This window comes from Canis aureus, chromosome 23, assembly GCF_053574225.1.
Source record: "Canis aureus isolate CA01 chromosome 23, VMU_Caureus_v.1.0, whole genome shotgun sequence".
NCBI lineage: Eukaryota > Metazoa > Chordata > Mammalia > Carnivora > Canidae > Canis > Canis aureus.
The window spans coordinates 11,869,264-11,885,939 of NC_135633.1; the positions used below are offsets into that span (position 1 = coordinate 11,869,264).

A 16,676-nucleotide genomic window follows, 5' to 3' on the forward strand; every position below is an offset into this window, starting at 1 on the left:
AAGGCAATCTGAAGGAACAGGAAGACCCAGCATAACAGAGTGTGTGGGGGAGAACTGGCTGTTGAACACTATTGACTTTTCACTGCAGTACCTTCAATTTTTTGTATCCCTCCCCAAGAAACCAGAGTGCTTCACTCTGTCTGAAAGAATTAATAATAGATACAATTATTCATTTTCTACAGTTGGATGCTGTGGTATTGAGACTATAAGACTGATGTTCAAATATGATTTAGTCATTTCAGTAAAATCAGCACCGAAGGCTCTGTCAAGGCTCTGTCACCATGTTTGACCTTGGGGAAGGCAAATGACTTCCTCATCTTGACTCTGTTTTCTGGTTTCTGCAAGGAGGATGTTGCTCTTACTGACCCCTGAAGTCTCTTTCAGCTACAGCAGTAGGCTGTGAGCCTCTGAATCACCTGCTGGATGTTTCCCTCTTTTTCTGTATTGATGCTGGTAGTAGTTGTAATTTGATGAATATGGGAGAGAAATTTGGTTTTGAGTGGTCCCTCTGATACTGTTCTAGGTGCTAAGCAACCTTGGAAAGCAGATGAAACATCTGCATAGGACAATATGACTTCCATGAATGTATGTTAAGTGTCAATTTTAAGGGATTCCCATAAAAGTTATCAAAGACTTTGGTAGATAAAAACAGTGCAAAGAGAGAATATTACACCCAATGTGATGATGTCTGTATGTGTATTTCTGCCAGGTTTCAAGTGTGGATCTTTTTCTCCCTTATGAATATGCCAAAATCTTGTATCTAATAGTTCTAATGACATTTCCAAAGCTCCCACTGACACACATGCATACATACACTCACAGTATATTATCTAGTAAAGTGGCTGTGGAATTAACATTTTTTCCTGGAAGGAAAATATCTGATTTAATGACCGAATCATTTTAAGGCAGCACAACAGAATTTCACAGGAACTAAATCTATTTCTTCACACCGATCATGCATGTTTTACTCAAGCATTGAGTCATTAGCATGTTTATAATGGTTCTAATTTAGCACAACATTTTCTGAATTTTATCCTTGAGTCATTTACAAATTGTTCATATTGAATAAACAAAGGAAACAGATTGCATTTTATACTTAGTAATTTATCTGAAAGAAGAGGGGAGGGTTAATTGTTTTAAAGTTTTGGTCTGTTTGGGGAAGTGAGCCTGCTTTTTCATTGCTAGGCATAAATGCCATTTCTCATATTTTCGGGGATGGGGGGTGCTATGGAGGAGTAAAATGAAAAATTAGGACCAGGGCAAGATTGGCCACTCCCAGAGGGGAGTGTGGAGCAAAAGGGGAGCTGGCACGAGATTATCCAAAACAGTTGGTGCATTCCTTAATGATCAAGTGCTTGAGAAGTCCAGCTCTTCCTGGCAGCGCATCTGTGTTGATGTTTATATCATTGCCCTGCTGTATGGGAAAGGCATGCTTTCTCTTGCTGCTTGGCTAAAAATAGGATGGAATATAGCATTGTATGAGATATTTTAAGATAGCAAAAACATTTAAGAGGTTAAAGGTTTGGCTTTTGGATCAAAAAAGATCAGTGATATAACTCGTGTTTCTTGCAGACTGAATTTTATCTAGAGTTTGTCAGTGATTCGAACTCTGTTAGGCAAGTTATTCTAGGTTCATTTGGTGCAGTCTGAAAAACCCATTCTGCTGTCTTTTCTGTCAGCTTCCCAGCATGAAGAGCAGGCCTGAAAACAGCCTCTATTTATACCCCCTTGTTCGTATTTGGAAAATCAGTTGTTTCATTGGAGAGAGGGAGAGAGAGAGAAGGACAGCACGAGCAGTCGTCAGGGAGTGTGCTTTGTACGTTATAGTGACTTCAAAATAAAACTGGCACATTTTAGTGTCTAATTATTTTTAGTGAGCTTGGAGGGTTTTAATTAAAATTTAAGAGTGCTCTTCAAGCTCTCCAAGCTCCAATTTTATCCCACTGTATTGTGGAGCACTTGTCACTGTGGAAAAATGTACAGTAACTGGCATGTGTGTCTGTGTTTCCTAATGAAAAATGTGGGATGGATGATTAGCAGGAGTATAAATATATGTAGTCAGAACTAGTTGTAAACCAAGGTCAAAGGTACTTTTGATAAGCTATCATTTTTCTTGAATACATAGAAAATTTATTGCATTTGAAATTTATGATTCTTATGGTAAAAATAAAAGGAATTGATTTAATATTATCTTAAAAGAGTTAATAAAGCAGTAGAAAATCTGCATACTGGGGCAGCAGTCATGGTTTTTGTCACTCAAATATTTTAAACTTATTTTTTATGTCATGTTTCTAATGTTTTAGCATTTATAACTTTATCACTTTGAGGCAAAAGGAAGAGTGTTTACTCACAGGTGAATTGTTTTAAAGTACCTGTGCATTAAAAAATTTTCCCATTATTCTTTCCTATTCCCCCATGCTTTAATTTTAGCAATGAGATATTTATTTACTCTCTTTGACACATTTGAAATTCCTTCACTTTCTGCAGAATAGGGGTTATTACTGCTGTGGCTTTTAAAACTAGGAATAATTTAAAATTGTCCCTGAAGTATTACGATGCAGGTTAGGAAATAAATACCTCACATACTCTCACCTCAATTTCTCTTGTTTAATGAAATTAATTGTTAGCATGATAAAGCATTCTTAACTTACCTGGCCTGAAACCTATATACTTAGGAAGCAGAAAAATTGCTCTGCAATCCATTATGCTGGATATTTATTAAAAATTATTTCTGAATTGTGTTTTACTTTTTTCTTTTTCTTGAAAAACTTAAATTGCAAAGGAAAATAGAAAAACCAAAAACTATGTGGCTGAGAATTGATTTTAACATGTCAAAATCTTTTACATCCTTGATTAAAATATAAGCAAGAATTGAAGTCGAGCTCTCAGTTTTCGAGTCTTGATTTAATCATATTATTTACAAAAATTAGACAAGATAAATATAAAGTCCTGCATTTCACGGAATATGTATTGGCTTATGGGCACTAATTCTTTCAAAGTAAGATGAATTAATTTTGACATTTTCCACTTCTACACTGCAGTATTTTGGCCTACATTGATTTTTCATATGTATATATTATGGTGACATTTTTAAAAATTTTCTAATGTGGTTCTTTCTCTTAATTTCCAAAAAATATGTAGTTCCTCTCCTATTTTTTTTTTTTTTTTTTTTGCTGAGGACAACTCAGTCAAACTAATAAAATTTGAATAATCAAACAGTAAAATATGCTATATAATTGTTTCATGTTTTGAGAACTGTGGAACTAATGTAAGTGTATTAGTTGTTTTCAAGTCAATTGTATAAAACATTTTTCTGTATAAAATAATCTAAGAATACCTAGGTGATGTTCAGTACTTTTATTCCATTTGGAATCCTCCATGACTACTGATTTTATGCCAGTCTGTGTGGTCTTACTCTTCCCGTGTACCTAATACAATCTGGACTTCTTTACTTATTCTGACCTCTTTGGTTTTTGCATTTGTGTGTGATCAGAATGGAGTAAAGTATGAATTGTTCAATTACTTCTTTACAGATACTACTGTTAATGTAGTTGAAGGATGTGCCACATAGAGGATGAATACTTACTTTTAATTTGCACCCTTACCTGGATATTGTTTTGAGTAGGAAATTTGAAAATATCAATTTTCATTTACAACTTTATCTATTACATATTTCCTCATTCCAAGTCAGAAACCCCTCAGTGATGGCAGTAGTGTCCTTTACCTGTGTGGTACTCATTAACAATCTGTATCTTTTTGTCCTTTTACCCTCATTTTACTTACTTTACATTATAGTATGAAGCGTGATTAATACTAATTGTGGCGTGGCCTTTGACGTTTGGCAGTCAGATAATTAGGTGAGAGAACTGAGAGTTTTTCAAGAGACTTCCTGGGTTCTGAATCTTCCTGGAATCTCTTAGAATTGTGATTAAATTGATAAGGCTGTATGTAGTGATTTTTATTGCCCTATAGTTAAAGGAAATCAGTGATCATTATTAAATATTTTTATGACTTATAAATATAGACATGAAAAAGCTGCTTTATTTTTTCCCCTCAGTTTCTTCTACTGAAATGGGAACTCATATTAGCTAGATTAACTCAGCATTATGGTGAGGATTAATTTTTTAATAGGAATGTGAAATGCTTTGATGTTATTAACCATTTTATTAATGAGTAGCTTTTATGTGAAGCTGTGTACACATGGTCTGATTTATGTTTGAAGTATGTATTCCTGTTGTCCATACAGTTCTATTTTTCTCCCATGAAGCTTCAGCATTCTTTTCCTGGAGCTCTGAAAGATTTCAGGCCTATTTATAGAAACGAGAGACATATTTTCGCCTGTTTTACATTTAGTGTGTATCTAATCCTAGTTTATGAACTTGCTCTGAATTTGTGATCATTACTAGTAAATTGGGCCTTTGTCTTTTACTATTATAATATATATTCTCAACTCAAATTTGAACCAAACAAATTATGCTTTAGCATTTATATCAGTGATTATCAGCTTAGTGCAATGTTACAACATGTATGAAAGGGTTAAAAAAAAGGCACTAACAAAACTGAGTAGTATAGGAAGTTGAAGACATTTAGTTGATTATTCTTATCCATGATCTGATGTTCTATTGATCTCTCTCAGAAATTTAAACCCGAGTTGGGAAAAACTAATCTCTGTTAGGCATGGCTTTGAGGATTTACTTCTTAACTCCCAAACTTAGTGTTATCATTTTTATTACTTTAGCATAAAAACAAAGTAAGTACAGACAAAGAGTATAGTGTGTTTTTGAATCTAAAATAAAAGTAGCATAAGAAACCATTTTGGAAATTAAATGCAAACTGGTATATACATATGCACACAGGTCCTTTTGGAAAGTCACTCAGAATCCAATTTTTAATCATGGTAGTAGATCACTTGTTGAAGCCTAAAAACATAATGACTAGGAAAGAATAGAAGGAAAGGAGGGGGGAAAGATAAATGGAAGAAGGAAGGGAAGGGGCAGTGAGCTTGCACTTAATAGAATCAAGCTGACTTCTATTTAGATAGAACTTTAGCTTCTGCAATAGCGAGCCAGTATGGTTGGTGTTCTTCATCAGCCAATTCATGACACACTGATCTGGATTCCATCCGTTCCTTGATTGATTGATCATGTCACGGACAAATGTTAATTGTTTTCACCAATACATTCTAACGATGCAATGGTCTTCTCATCTCTTACTGGGGGCTCACGGTCTTTTTCTAAAGCTTATCTAGTTTCTACAACCCTTTAGATCCATCTTGACCTTACACCTCACTCTGAAAAATTCAAGGAGGATTTAGAAGTTGGAGGAAAAAAAAATGAAAGGGAAAATGCTAAAGAGATAGGTACCGATATGGGAGAGGAAAGGCATTTGGAATTGAAGTAACTATTTTAAATATAATTTTAAAAAGAAGTTATCAGAATTTTGACACTTGGAATGTTAAAGTTTAATGGGAGTATGCTTTGCACTGAGGATTTAGTATTTAAATCTGCATTCCCTTTCGGAAACATGGCCTATTTGTTAAGATTTGAAACTTAAAAGATATATATAGTTGTGAGCAGTAGCTCTAGTTGCAAACCCATCTGAATAGAGGGAAAAAAACTCATTGAGAAAATTTTGCTAATTATTAGAACATTCTAAAATTGAAATTTCTGTAACCTTTATGAATCTTTATAGAAACAAGTATAATCACTCTCTATAATCTAGTATGCTGCTTAGATATGCAGTAGGGCAAATAGTGTTTGAGTATTTTCTTTATAAGAATATATATCTCTTTCTATATAAGAGAAAAGGTTAAGTAGGTTTTATTACCGAGGGAAAGAGAACATCTTGACTTTATTTTCTTTGAATTTTTCTCTAAATGGGTATTTTAGAAAAATTGCCATATGTTTATTTCTTTTCTTAAGGACTAAGTGGTTACACTTTAATTGTTTTTTTCTCTGTTGAAGATTTGTCTTTCTTCCTTGAATAGCACATGAATTTTGCTTAGACTCAAAAAAAAAAAATCACCTGGATTCAAAGGAACAACATCTAAAGTTAAATGTATCATGGGAAAGAGCCCCCTTTTCTGTCCTGTCAGTCTAAGAAATGATAAATGCTGACTGAATATTAATAGAATTACATTTATAATGTACCAAGATAAAATTATTGAACATTATCTTTTTTTTCCTGGGAATAATTTAAATAATGTGGTAAAAATAAATTTAGTTGTGGTATTTTGTGATAGATACAGTAATATAATTGTCTGTATCCTAGGGTTAAAACAACAATGAAAAATAGCTTTGATCATTTTTAAATGAGAGAATTTCTCCATAAACTGGCTTTTTGGATTTGTAATATTTTAATACTTATAAAATACATATGTAATATTTTTAATACTTACTTTTTTACTCTAATAGATTCCTCCTGCATGGAAAAACTACTTTCAAAAGATTGGAAGGAAAAAATGGAAAGACTAAATACCAGTGAACTTCTTGGAGAAATTAAAGGTACAAAATACAAAATATCAAGCATATCAGTGTAGAGAATGTTATTCTGTATAAAGACATGCTCGCTGATCTCTGTACTCTAACATTAAATTCTTACCTCTAATATTTGTTCATATATGAGAGGGTAAATGTATAGTGTGCCCTTGAACTTTTATTCTTTATAATGTTTGCAGAATGAAATTTTTGCCTTCTCTTTTTATTAGTCTATAAACATATAAATTATAAGATTAATTGCTTCATTAATTTAATAGGAAGGTATGAAAAAGAAACAAATGTCAAAAGATGAAGAACAATTAAGTTAAAGATAATTTTAGTCTTTCCTCTTGAAATCATAATAATGGCATAATTTATGGATCCAAATCGTTAATTTGAATTTCTCCTGGTCAAAGAAGGTCAAGGGTAGCACCTATAAAAAAGAGTTTCTAGACTGTGTTGTACACAGTGGCTTATGGGTGGATTCTGAGGCTTGATTACCTTTCTTAAGTCCTGGCTCTGTCACCTTCTAACTGAGTGACCTTGGACAAGTCCCTGAACTTTTCTGTTTTGAATTCCTTGTATCTAAAGTAGGGGAGGAAGAGTTCCTACCTCACAGGCTCATTAAGAGGATTAATACAAGTAAAGTTTTTAGAACAATTCCTGGCACTTAGAAACCGCTCATAAGAGTAAATTGTTGCTGCTGTCTTCATTAGCATACCCGCAGGATCATAGGTTGATTAATCTCAAACAGATTTCATAGGATCTAACTTTTCATGACCTCTGACCCTGATGAGGATGAGCACCTTTAGTCCTGAAGGACTTTAGTGTGATTGATGTTATTATTTCGAGTCAAGTTAAGAACCATTACAAAATTAAGTTTCCCTATCAGTCAGGAAGTTATTCTTCTTCCCCCACTTTCTCTTGTTTATGCTTTTGTGGAGCTAAAGTACTGTTTTACTGGTTTTGGTATCATGAAAAGAATCAATGGCCATTAATTAATTCTATTGGTTGTCTCATCAACAAAGAGGCATCACTCCGATTTGCGTTAACAATTTGGGAACTTAGATTAGTTTTCTGAATTATCAAACAACTTCAGGTAAATCTGCCTATTGGTCATGGATTAATCTCATTTAAGATAAACATCTGGCAATATCTATCTGGTGAAAATGTTATTTTTAATTTATTACAGAAAATTGCCTAGTGTTCAGGAATGTTGTGTCAATTCAAATGAAGACAAAAGGAAGTCATCTCTTTTCCAGGGAATAATTAATAATTTATTCCATTAACTAATACAGTATTAAAATTTTGTGGAAATTGGATATTATTTTGCATTTCATGGCTTCTGTTCTGTACTCATAAAGGCCATTTGCTATTTTGGAGGGAAAAAACTTAACTTATAACTGACGGGTAGAAAGAAAGTCATTAGTGACATATTCTCTATCCAGCTGCAATAACATGTTGTGTGCTACTTTGCACGTCATTCTGTGTTTTCTATCCTTTCCAAAGTCATTGGTTTTACAACAGTGAGAACAGAAATGGTTTATGCAAAGGCAAGCTTTTGCCAGCATGAATGATGGGGGTCTTGCTTTTTCTTAGTAATGTGGAAGCTAACATTTTATTATGTTATGATTCAGCATCAACTTTTTATGCTTTGGGTTATCTTCTCCTTCTCAACCCCCTTTCCATATTTCTTTACTTTTCATTTTGATTATGAATTTACAATGCAAAAACTGTACTAGCCTTAGATAGTCAACTAAATCTTGAAAGCAAAAACACATGCAAAATTAGGTTTTTCAAATTCTTTAACTTTTTTTCTGGATTCTATATGTGATATGTGAACTTTCATTTGTGTGCTACTCTCAGTTTTAGGAGCATAGGAGATAAGGATTTTTACTAAATTTTTCTCTTTTTTTTTTGGATTTTTACTAAATTTTTCATTGTGATTTACTCTATATAATTGTTTCTTTTTACATCCTAAACCTTTGTGTCACCATAACTGTTACATAGAAGACATACCAATAATATAATAAGAACTGAAATAAAATGTAGTTTAAATTGTATTCAGATAGCTTGTTTCAACTACTGCTAAAACTCAACATGCATTTTTCCTGTAGATGAGATCAGGCCAGTTATTATCCACCTAACTTAGTTACAATTATTCTGAAATTCTAAAGTGATTTAAATACTATTTGCAAGAAATACATACTATTGTGGGTTATCAGTATTTTATATCTCAAGCACTATTGCATTTTTAGTACCTCTTATTATTTTTCTCTCATTACAAAATATGTTATGAATGAGTTTACAACAAATTCCCTCATTACATATTTATTATAAAAATATAGAAATACAAAATAAAATAATTAGTTAATTAATGAATTCTGGTTTTTTTGCCCTTTTCCATTTTAATTAATGCATGAGCCTAGGAGATAAGATTCTTACTAAATTTTTCATTTTAATTTACTCTACATAATTGTTAATTTTTTTCCTTAAAATCAGAATCATCCTTTTATAATCTGTTCTTCTGACTTGATATATTATGAATTTCCTTGTGATTAAGTCATCCTAAATGCTATTTTTATTTACAGAAAGTATTGAACAAAGTGAAGTTCTCATAATTTAACTGAGTCTTTTATTCAACATTTAAATAGTTTTTTATTATTTGTCTTTATAAAGAAAAATTTGAATATGCATAACTTTTAAATAATTTTTAGTATTAATTGGTGGTTATTTTCTTAGGATATTTTCCTAAAAAGTGAGACTCCTGTCAAAGCATGTGTTCTTTTTAAAAAAGTCTTGATTCATACTGCCAAACTGCCCTTGCAGAAAGGGTATAGTGTTCTGCTCTCACCAACAGTATCTGCAAGTATTCTCTTGCCCTCAATGACAAGTATTATTACTTTAAAAATTTCTTGCCAGTTTTGATAGGGGAAAATGATACACTACTGCGGATTTAATTTGAACTTCTTTAATTATTACTGAGAATGAAGCATTTGACATAAATTAACTTGCGTTAAATGTCTCTTCCTTTGAGAATTGACTATTTATGTTTTTTGTCCATTTTTCCTTTAAAGGATTTGTCTAGTTCTTATGGTTTGGTGATACTCTCAGTGTATATTTTAATGGTATTCACCTTTATCTGTCATACATGTTACATCTTATCATTTTCTTTTATTTTACTGTTTTTATTGTCAAATCTTTCTCTCCCTTTTAATGCTCTTTCATGTTCGGGGTTTGTTTAGAAAAGCTTCTCCCACTCTATTATATTTTATTCCAAATTTTTTACTATAGTTTTATTCATTTAACTCTTTAATTCCTCTTGAATACATTTTGATGTATAATTTCAACTAGAAATACAACTTAATTTTTTTTCTTAAACTGTTAACCAAATAACTCTGTATCATTTATTAAATAACCCATCTTATCTCTTCTAACTTGATAAAACATCTTTTATCATACTGATTGCATATTTGAAACCATTTCTCAGTTTTTGGTTCGAGCCTATTGATCTATCTAAACTTTTATTAATATTGTGCTATATTAATCACTATAGCTTTATAGTATCTTTGAAAAGTAAATTTGCAAGATCACATTAATAATTTTCTTTAAGGTGTCTGCATGCTTCTTTAAAGTTTATTTTAGGCTTACTTTAAGTATTAATTAAAATAAAATACTTTTTTGAAAGGTTATATTATATGTATGTGAAATTATAGGGTCAAGTGACATCTTTATAATAATGAATCTTTTTATTTAAAATCATTTATCCTTTTATGTCACTCAACAATTTGTTTTTTAAATATAGATTCTGCATGTTTCTTTTGATGTTTTCTCTATAATGTTTAATATTTTTGCTTGCTCTTGTGGATGTGATATTCTCCATTCTGTTTCCCTTTTGTTACCACATTTAGGAATGCTAGTGAATTTTGTTGGTTCACTTTTAACTTTCCTCTTTCTTGAACTTACTAGCTCTAGTCATATTTCAGCTGATATGTTTTCTCTTTTATGGAAGTTATATGTCCCTTATTTATCCCTTCTCATATTACACTGCCTAGAATATCAAGAATGATAGTAAGTAATACACATGATGGCAAGTATTTTGTGCAGTTTTTAATTTATGGAATTGTTTTTAATATTTCATCACCAAGTATTAAGATATTTAAGACATTCTTTGTTAGTGAAAAAACATTCTAGTCATAGATTATTAGGAATTTCTATGAGAAATTCCATTTTATTTTATGGTATATCTTATTGATTTTTGTTTTACAAATTTACTGATGAAATAAACCCTGATTAGTCATGGTGTAGTCTTATTTTAATGTACCGAATAATTTTATTTGCTCATATTACAGTTGTTATTTTTGCATCTGTCATCATAAATGAGATTAGTTTGTGTTTTTCTTTATTTGTACTATCTTTGTTAATTTTTAGTACCAGAGTTTGTGGTTGAACTAGAAAGCTTTCCCTCCATTTTTAGGCTATGTATTGACTAGATAGCATGAGAATTACTTATTCCTTGAAATTCTGAAAGAATATGCTTATAAAACATCTAGGACTAGAGTTTTCTTTGGTAATAATTGTTTTTTTTTCTACATTTTCTATTTCTCTTTAAGTCAGTTTTTCCAGGAAAAAAATTTCCTAGAAAATTGTAAGTTTCACTGAGATTTTCAAATGCATTAGTATTGGTATAAAATGCAAGATCACTTATTTTAAGTTTTTATTTGCTGTTTTGTATTCCATTTTAAATTTTGCGTATTTGTGTTCTGTCCCTTTTGCCCCTCAATTTTACTTGCCAGTAGTTTTTCTATTTATCTTTCCTCCCAACACCCCAGTAAGTATCCAGTTTTTAGATTTATTTCTCAATTCTACTGCTTTTCAGAACGCCAACTACTTCATCTTGGTTTTACCTATATTATCTCTCCTTTGCTTTTTCCTTATCCTTTTTTGTTTGTTTGTTTCTGATACCCTCTAAGTTCCTAAACTGAATACTTCAATTTAAATAATGTTTCTTTAATAATAAAGGTACTTTTGGCCATGAATATATTTGTAGAAGTAGCTTTATGCATCCCATAAATTTGAGCTTTTAGAATTCTCATAGTCATTATTTTCTCTTATATTTATTCTTAACTTTACATCTTTTGTATTCAAGAGTGGAATAAAGCTCAGGAAGGAAGGAAACATAACTTTTATTATTACTACTTAAAAATTCTATGGTGTTTAGGTGCCCAATGGAAATTTAAGTGTTGGCAGTAGAATGGTTAAGAACAGTATTAAAAAATGAATCTTAAATCTAGTGAGTTTAAGATGACCACATATTTAGAAGCAATACAGTAATAATCTTCCTAGAGTCTACTTAAAAAAAAAAAGACTGCTGGGGCACCTGGGTGGCTGTCAGTTCAGTGTTTGACTCTTGATTTCAGCTCTGGTCATGACCTAGGGATTGTGGGATCAAGTCCCACTTTGGGCTCCACGCTCAGCATGGAGTCTATTTGTTCTTCTTCCTCTTCCTTCCCTTACTCATACTCTCTCTCTCTCTCAAATAAATAAATAAAATATTTTTAAAAGTGGATTCAAAATTAAAATCTTACTGTCTAAATGAAGCAAAGCAATATTTGAAACCTTTAAATAGGAGTTGGAATATTGCTCAAGTTTGAGAAATGCTGAATCATGGATTTTCAATGGGTCTATATCTAGGTCTTGTCTAATATTTTTAAAAAGAAAATCCCATCCCTAACCCACCACCATATTTTCATAAGTAGGCTCCTTTCCAGTAGCAGAATTAATTGAAGATAGAATGCTATAAATGGCATAAATTTAATAGCAGTAATCTCAAAGCAATGTTCAAACCAGGTTAATGTCATCACAAATATTCCTAAGTAACTATTATTAAGAACTTAAATGAAATATAAAGTGATTAGAATTTTGTTTTGGTCTGGTTGTTTCTGAAGTATTGTGTTCTAATTGGGGTGCCATATTTTCAAGGGGTCTATTTTCAAATTAGAATTTGTCAAAAGTTGCTGCAATGGTGAAGAGTCTCGAGCATTTAATATGACCGGTAATTAAAGATCTAGGGAAGTTTGACCTGCTGTAAATTGGTTGATTGAAGTTTTGTTGAGGAGAAGAGATTAAGATTTGTTTTGGGTTTTAGGGAGTTAGGAAATAGGGAAATTATTCTCAATGCCAGTGCCAGAAACTTAGGAACAATGAATGTCTCTATCTGACATGAGATGGTTAGACTACATTAACAGAGAATACCTCAGATATACTAGGTGTTCAAGAAATATTTGTTGAATGAATGGATGAATTAATAAAATAACATCTGGAAATTGTGCTGTGGAAAATTTTAAATGGAGATGTTACAGAGGATATTAGAGGGTATTCCTACTCTGGTGGAATGTTATCTTCATGACCTCCTAAGGCTTCCTCAAAAGTAGTACCAGTGTTTACTATATTTTCTTAATTATAAGACTAATCTTCAAAACATTATTTTCTGTCAAGAAGTAATTAATAAGTATTTTTGTGAGATAATTTGTTGTTTACAAAGGAAAAAAAGGTACTAAAACATCTATATTGCTTTATTTGATCCTTTTATAATAGCCTATTGAGGAAAATATTATTATATTGATTTTACATATGAGTAAAATGAGACTGAGAAAAATTAAGTGGCTTGTGTGGGGTCAGTCAAGAGTTGTGGACGCAGGTTTTGAGTCCTGCCTCCTCTGTTTAATGCAATACAGACTAATTCTCAAATTCTTCAAAATATTATACTTCTGCAGTGGGGTAAGGGAAAAATATAGACTCTGGATTGTTCCTCTCTCCCACAATATACAACCCCAAAACAGTTCCCCTTTTACCCTTTTCTATATAAGTGAAGCAGTATCGCAAAGCAGGAAGGGGGATAGGTAATACAGTTTCTCTATATAGAAGCTTTTATCTTGGTCTATACTTGAATGTGAGAGAGGGAGAATCATATGGTAGAAGGTAAAACTGAATTACTAATAGAGTCCATAACCCATTTGTATTTATGTTTGAGTTGTACCAAAGAAGTGAGGATGCCCAGATAGGTATGGTCAAGAAACATTTCTAAATGCAATTGTGACATACCAAATGAAATCTAGAGCATTAGGGAATCAGCCTCTGCCTCCACGGATAAACCTAATCTTCTGTGGTTTATGTAAGAGAATCTTAGCCAGCTTCCCTGTTTTGCACACATGCCCCTCTATGCTGTGGCTGGCATCTCCTTGGTGTGAAGGCGCCTCCCTGGGCAGTGTGCCAGAGAAACAGTAATGCTGGTTGTTTGAGTTAGCACAAACTGTTTGTGCTTGTGTTTGTCAAACACACAGATGATATGAGAGACAAAAAAATAATTATGTGATATGAACCAAATAAGGAAAATAGTGTTTTCCTTCCTTGGTCATTTATGATTAATCATTGCAATATTTACATTTAGGGATTAAGGTAGATGTGCTTGTAGGTACACTCTGCAGCAGCTTAGAAAAGTGCCAGTCTCTTTCTGGTAGGAAAAATGTTGATTAGGAAAATGCTTTTAAGTGGAAAGTTCTACAAATAATTCCCATTGTTTTTCAAAGCCACTATTGAGAAACAATTGCTTATTACAGTTATTCAACTAATATATCTAAGTTTGCTCTAGAGCCCAAATGCTCTTGCCATACTTTACTATTCAAGGTTTTAAGCATTACTCCTTGTTCCTTCATTAGGGTTGTTACTAAGAGAAGTACAATTAGGAACTGTGTTGCATCAAATAGTACAGGCATAGTACAGTTGTGGTTGGTGCAAATACTGAATTAAAAATGTGAATTTATTATAATATTGCCTCTGTGTGCCAATGAGAGCCTGGTTTCATTTTTAGTTTTGATTACAAACATAAATCTCTGGAAGACAGCACAGGAACACAAAAGTTATATTTTTGTTTTTGTTTTTGTTTTTGTTTCCAGTGCATGGTAGATCTTTGAAGATCAAATAGTATAGGTTATTCTTGAAGTAACAGTAAGCAATGCTGTTATCACCAAAGGGCCAGAATGGATCTAACAGCATTCCCATAGAATCAATGTTCTGCATCCCAAATTACTATCTTAAATGCCAATGCTCTTTCTAGTTTGTTCACTTTTCTAGTAAGGGCCCAAACCATATCTAAGTACTCTGTACTCATTCCATATGTTGCCCTTTCCACAGAAAACTCTGTTTTTTAGGGAGAGTGATTCAGTTACTTGTGTTTTGGGTTGTAGGTAGTCGCAAAAGGACCAAAGTGGTTTTTCAAGAGCTCTGACTGTATGCTTTACATATTCATTTATAAATGAATTTTTCTTGAATTTCCATTTATAAACTTAAAGCAATTTCATCTGAGGGAATTTAAATAAAATCTGGAAGTGTTTAGAGGCGAATCATCTGCCACTTTTCAACTTTAATAAAGTCAGCAAAGCTCACATACATAATGTTTCTTGCTGCCTCATAGGAAAAAAGGTTGAAACAATAATCTATCAATGTATAGATTTCATGTAGTTTGAAAATTTTAAATACTTTCTTTTTTTAAAGATTTTATTTATTTATTCATGAGAGACACAGAAAGAGACGCAAAGACACAGGCAGAGGGAGAAGCAGGCTCCATGCAGGGAGCCTGATGTGGGACTCAATCCCAGGACTGCAGGATCATGCCCTGGGCTGAAGGCAGGCGCCAAACCACTGAGCCACCTAGGAATCCCCTAAATTGTTATTTCTAAGACAAATGCTATATTGCTCTAGAGACCAGTTTGTGAAAGGGACTGGGAGCACATGTAATTTTCTTCACTTTCCTGTTTGTATGGAATAATGTGGTACAGTGTCACTATTTTCTGTATAAATCTTTATAATTATAGAACTTCAGATTAATATCTAGAATCATAGAATCTTGAAAGATTAGAACTGAAGAACCTTTGCATATTATGAAATCAAAACCTTTTATTTTTCATGTAGGGATCCCAATATCCAGAAAAGAGAAGTTACCACTTTCAATTACATAGTTTATTACTAAGGTGGAAATTTTATATTCCCCCAGAATAGCATGCTTATCTCATTTCACATAGACTTTTGGTTGTGTTGTAATCAATAGTGAGTTATTATTTCTGAACCCATGAACTCCTTTTACTAGTAGTGAATACATATCACAGCTAGTTTTATAGATATATGCGTTATAAAAGCAATACCCATAGTTTTTAAAATTATACTTGGCATGAATGTAAGCATTTCAAAGCTTTCCTTTGTACTCTGTTATAAACATCTTTTACTTCTTTTGAAGTCTGTGTGATATACATACAAGCAATTAAAACCTCTCCCCTCTTGGGTTTGGAGACACAAGGTCTTCTTAATTAAAATCCAAACAAAAGCTACTGGTAAAAATTAATACTATATGATTAAGGCCTAAAGTATTGTGATACAGTAGAATCACTGTTAACTGTTGGGATTAAAAGAAATCGATATGTTGGGGAAAAGATCAGTTGGATCTAATTAGTGAAATCAATGTTTACATAAAAGAAAATGCTGAAATTTAGTAACAAATTCTGGTTATAAATATAACCCTGGATAAAGTTGTTCTTTGTTATTATTACATTGACCACATCATCATGTCTTAAATTCATTGAATAAAAATCTAAAACTTTTTTGGTAGATATTATAATTAAAAACATAGAACTTTACTTTAAAATCATATCTAGTTTAAAAATTTCAGTTTTATAAATGTTCTATATAAAAATAGTCAACAATTGCAAAGTATTTCTATTGATTCCATCCTAAAATGCTAATTTTAGCAATAACTACAGTCTGGAGTGGGAAAGGAGGCAAAAGTGGTTAGAAATAAAAAAGATCCAAAGTATTTTTACACAATTATGATTACATTAAATATGTATTAGTCTATTTGGTGACATACCGAAATAAAAGAGAATACATTTTGATATAATTCAAAAACAAGACATTTCACTTTTTTCTTCCTGATTGCTGTGATGAAAATAAACATTATAACCAGCATGGAGAAGGAAAACTATTACTAATTGCAGCCTAGATTTTAAGTAAAATGAAGGTCATTAGCAATTTCCTGGAAGCCATTCAGATTGCTTACCAGGAAATGGTAGCTAGCAGGACATCTGTAATCCTCCTGTGTGGAATTAGTGAAAACATACTAAAGCTTTAATGATGTGTGTTAGACTTTGG

The 16,676-nt window shown here is 32.1% G+C and overlaps 1 protein-coding gene across 30 annotated transcripts in view; it reads left to right on the forward strand.

Annotated features, from left to right (window-relative positions):
* SOX6 (SRY-box transcription factor 6) overlaps positions 1-16,676 on the forward strand; it is a 665,852-nt gene that overhangs the window by 409,600 nt on the left and 239,576 nt on the right. For all 30 annotated transcript variants that reach the window (XM_077866355.1, XM_077866354.1, XM_077866356.1 and 27 more), the window contains one exon: positions 6,414-6,503. In XM_077866355.1, the coding sequence (XP_077722481.1) occupies positions 6,414-6,503 (90 nt within the window). The remainder of the gene's footprint in view (positions 1-6,413; positions 6,504-16,676) is intronic.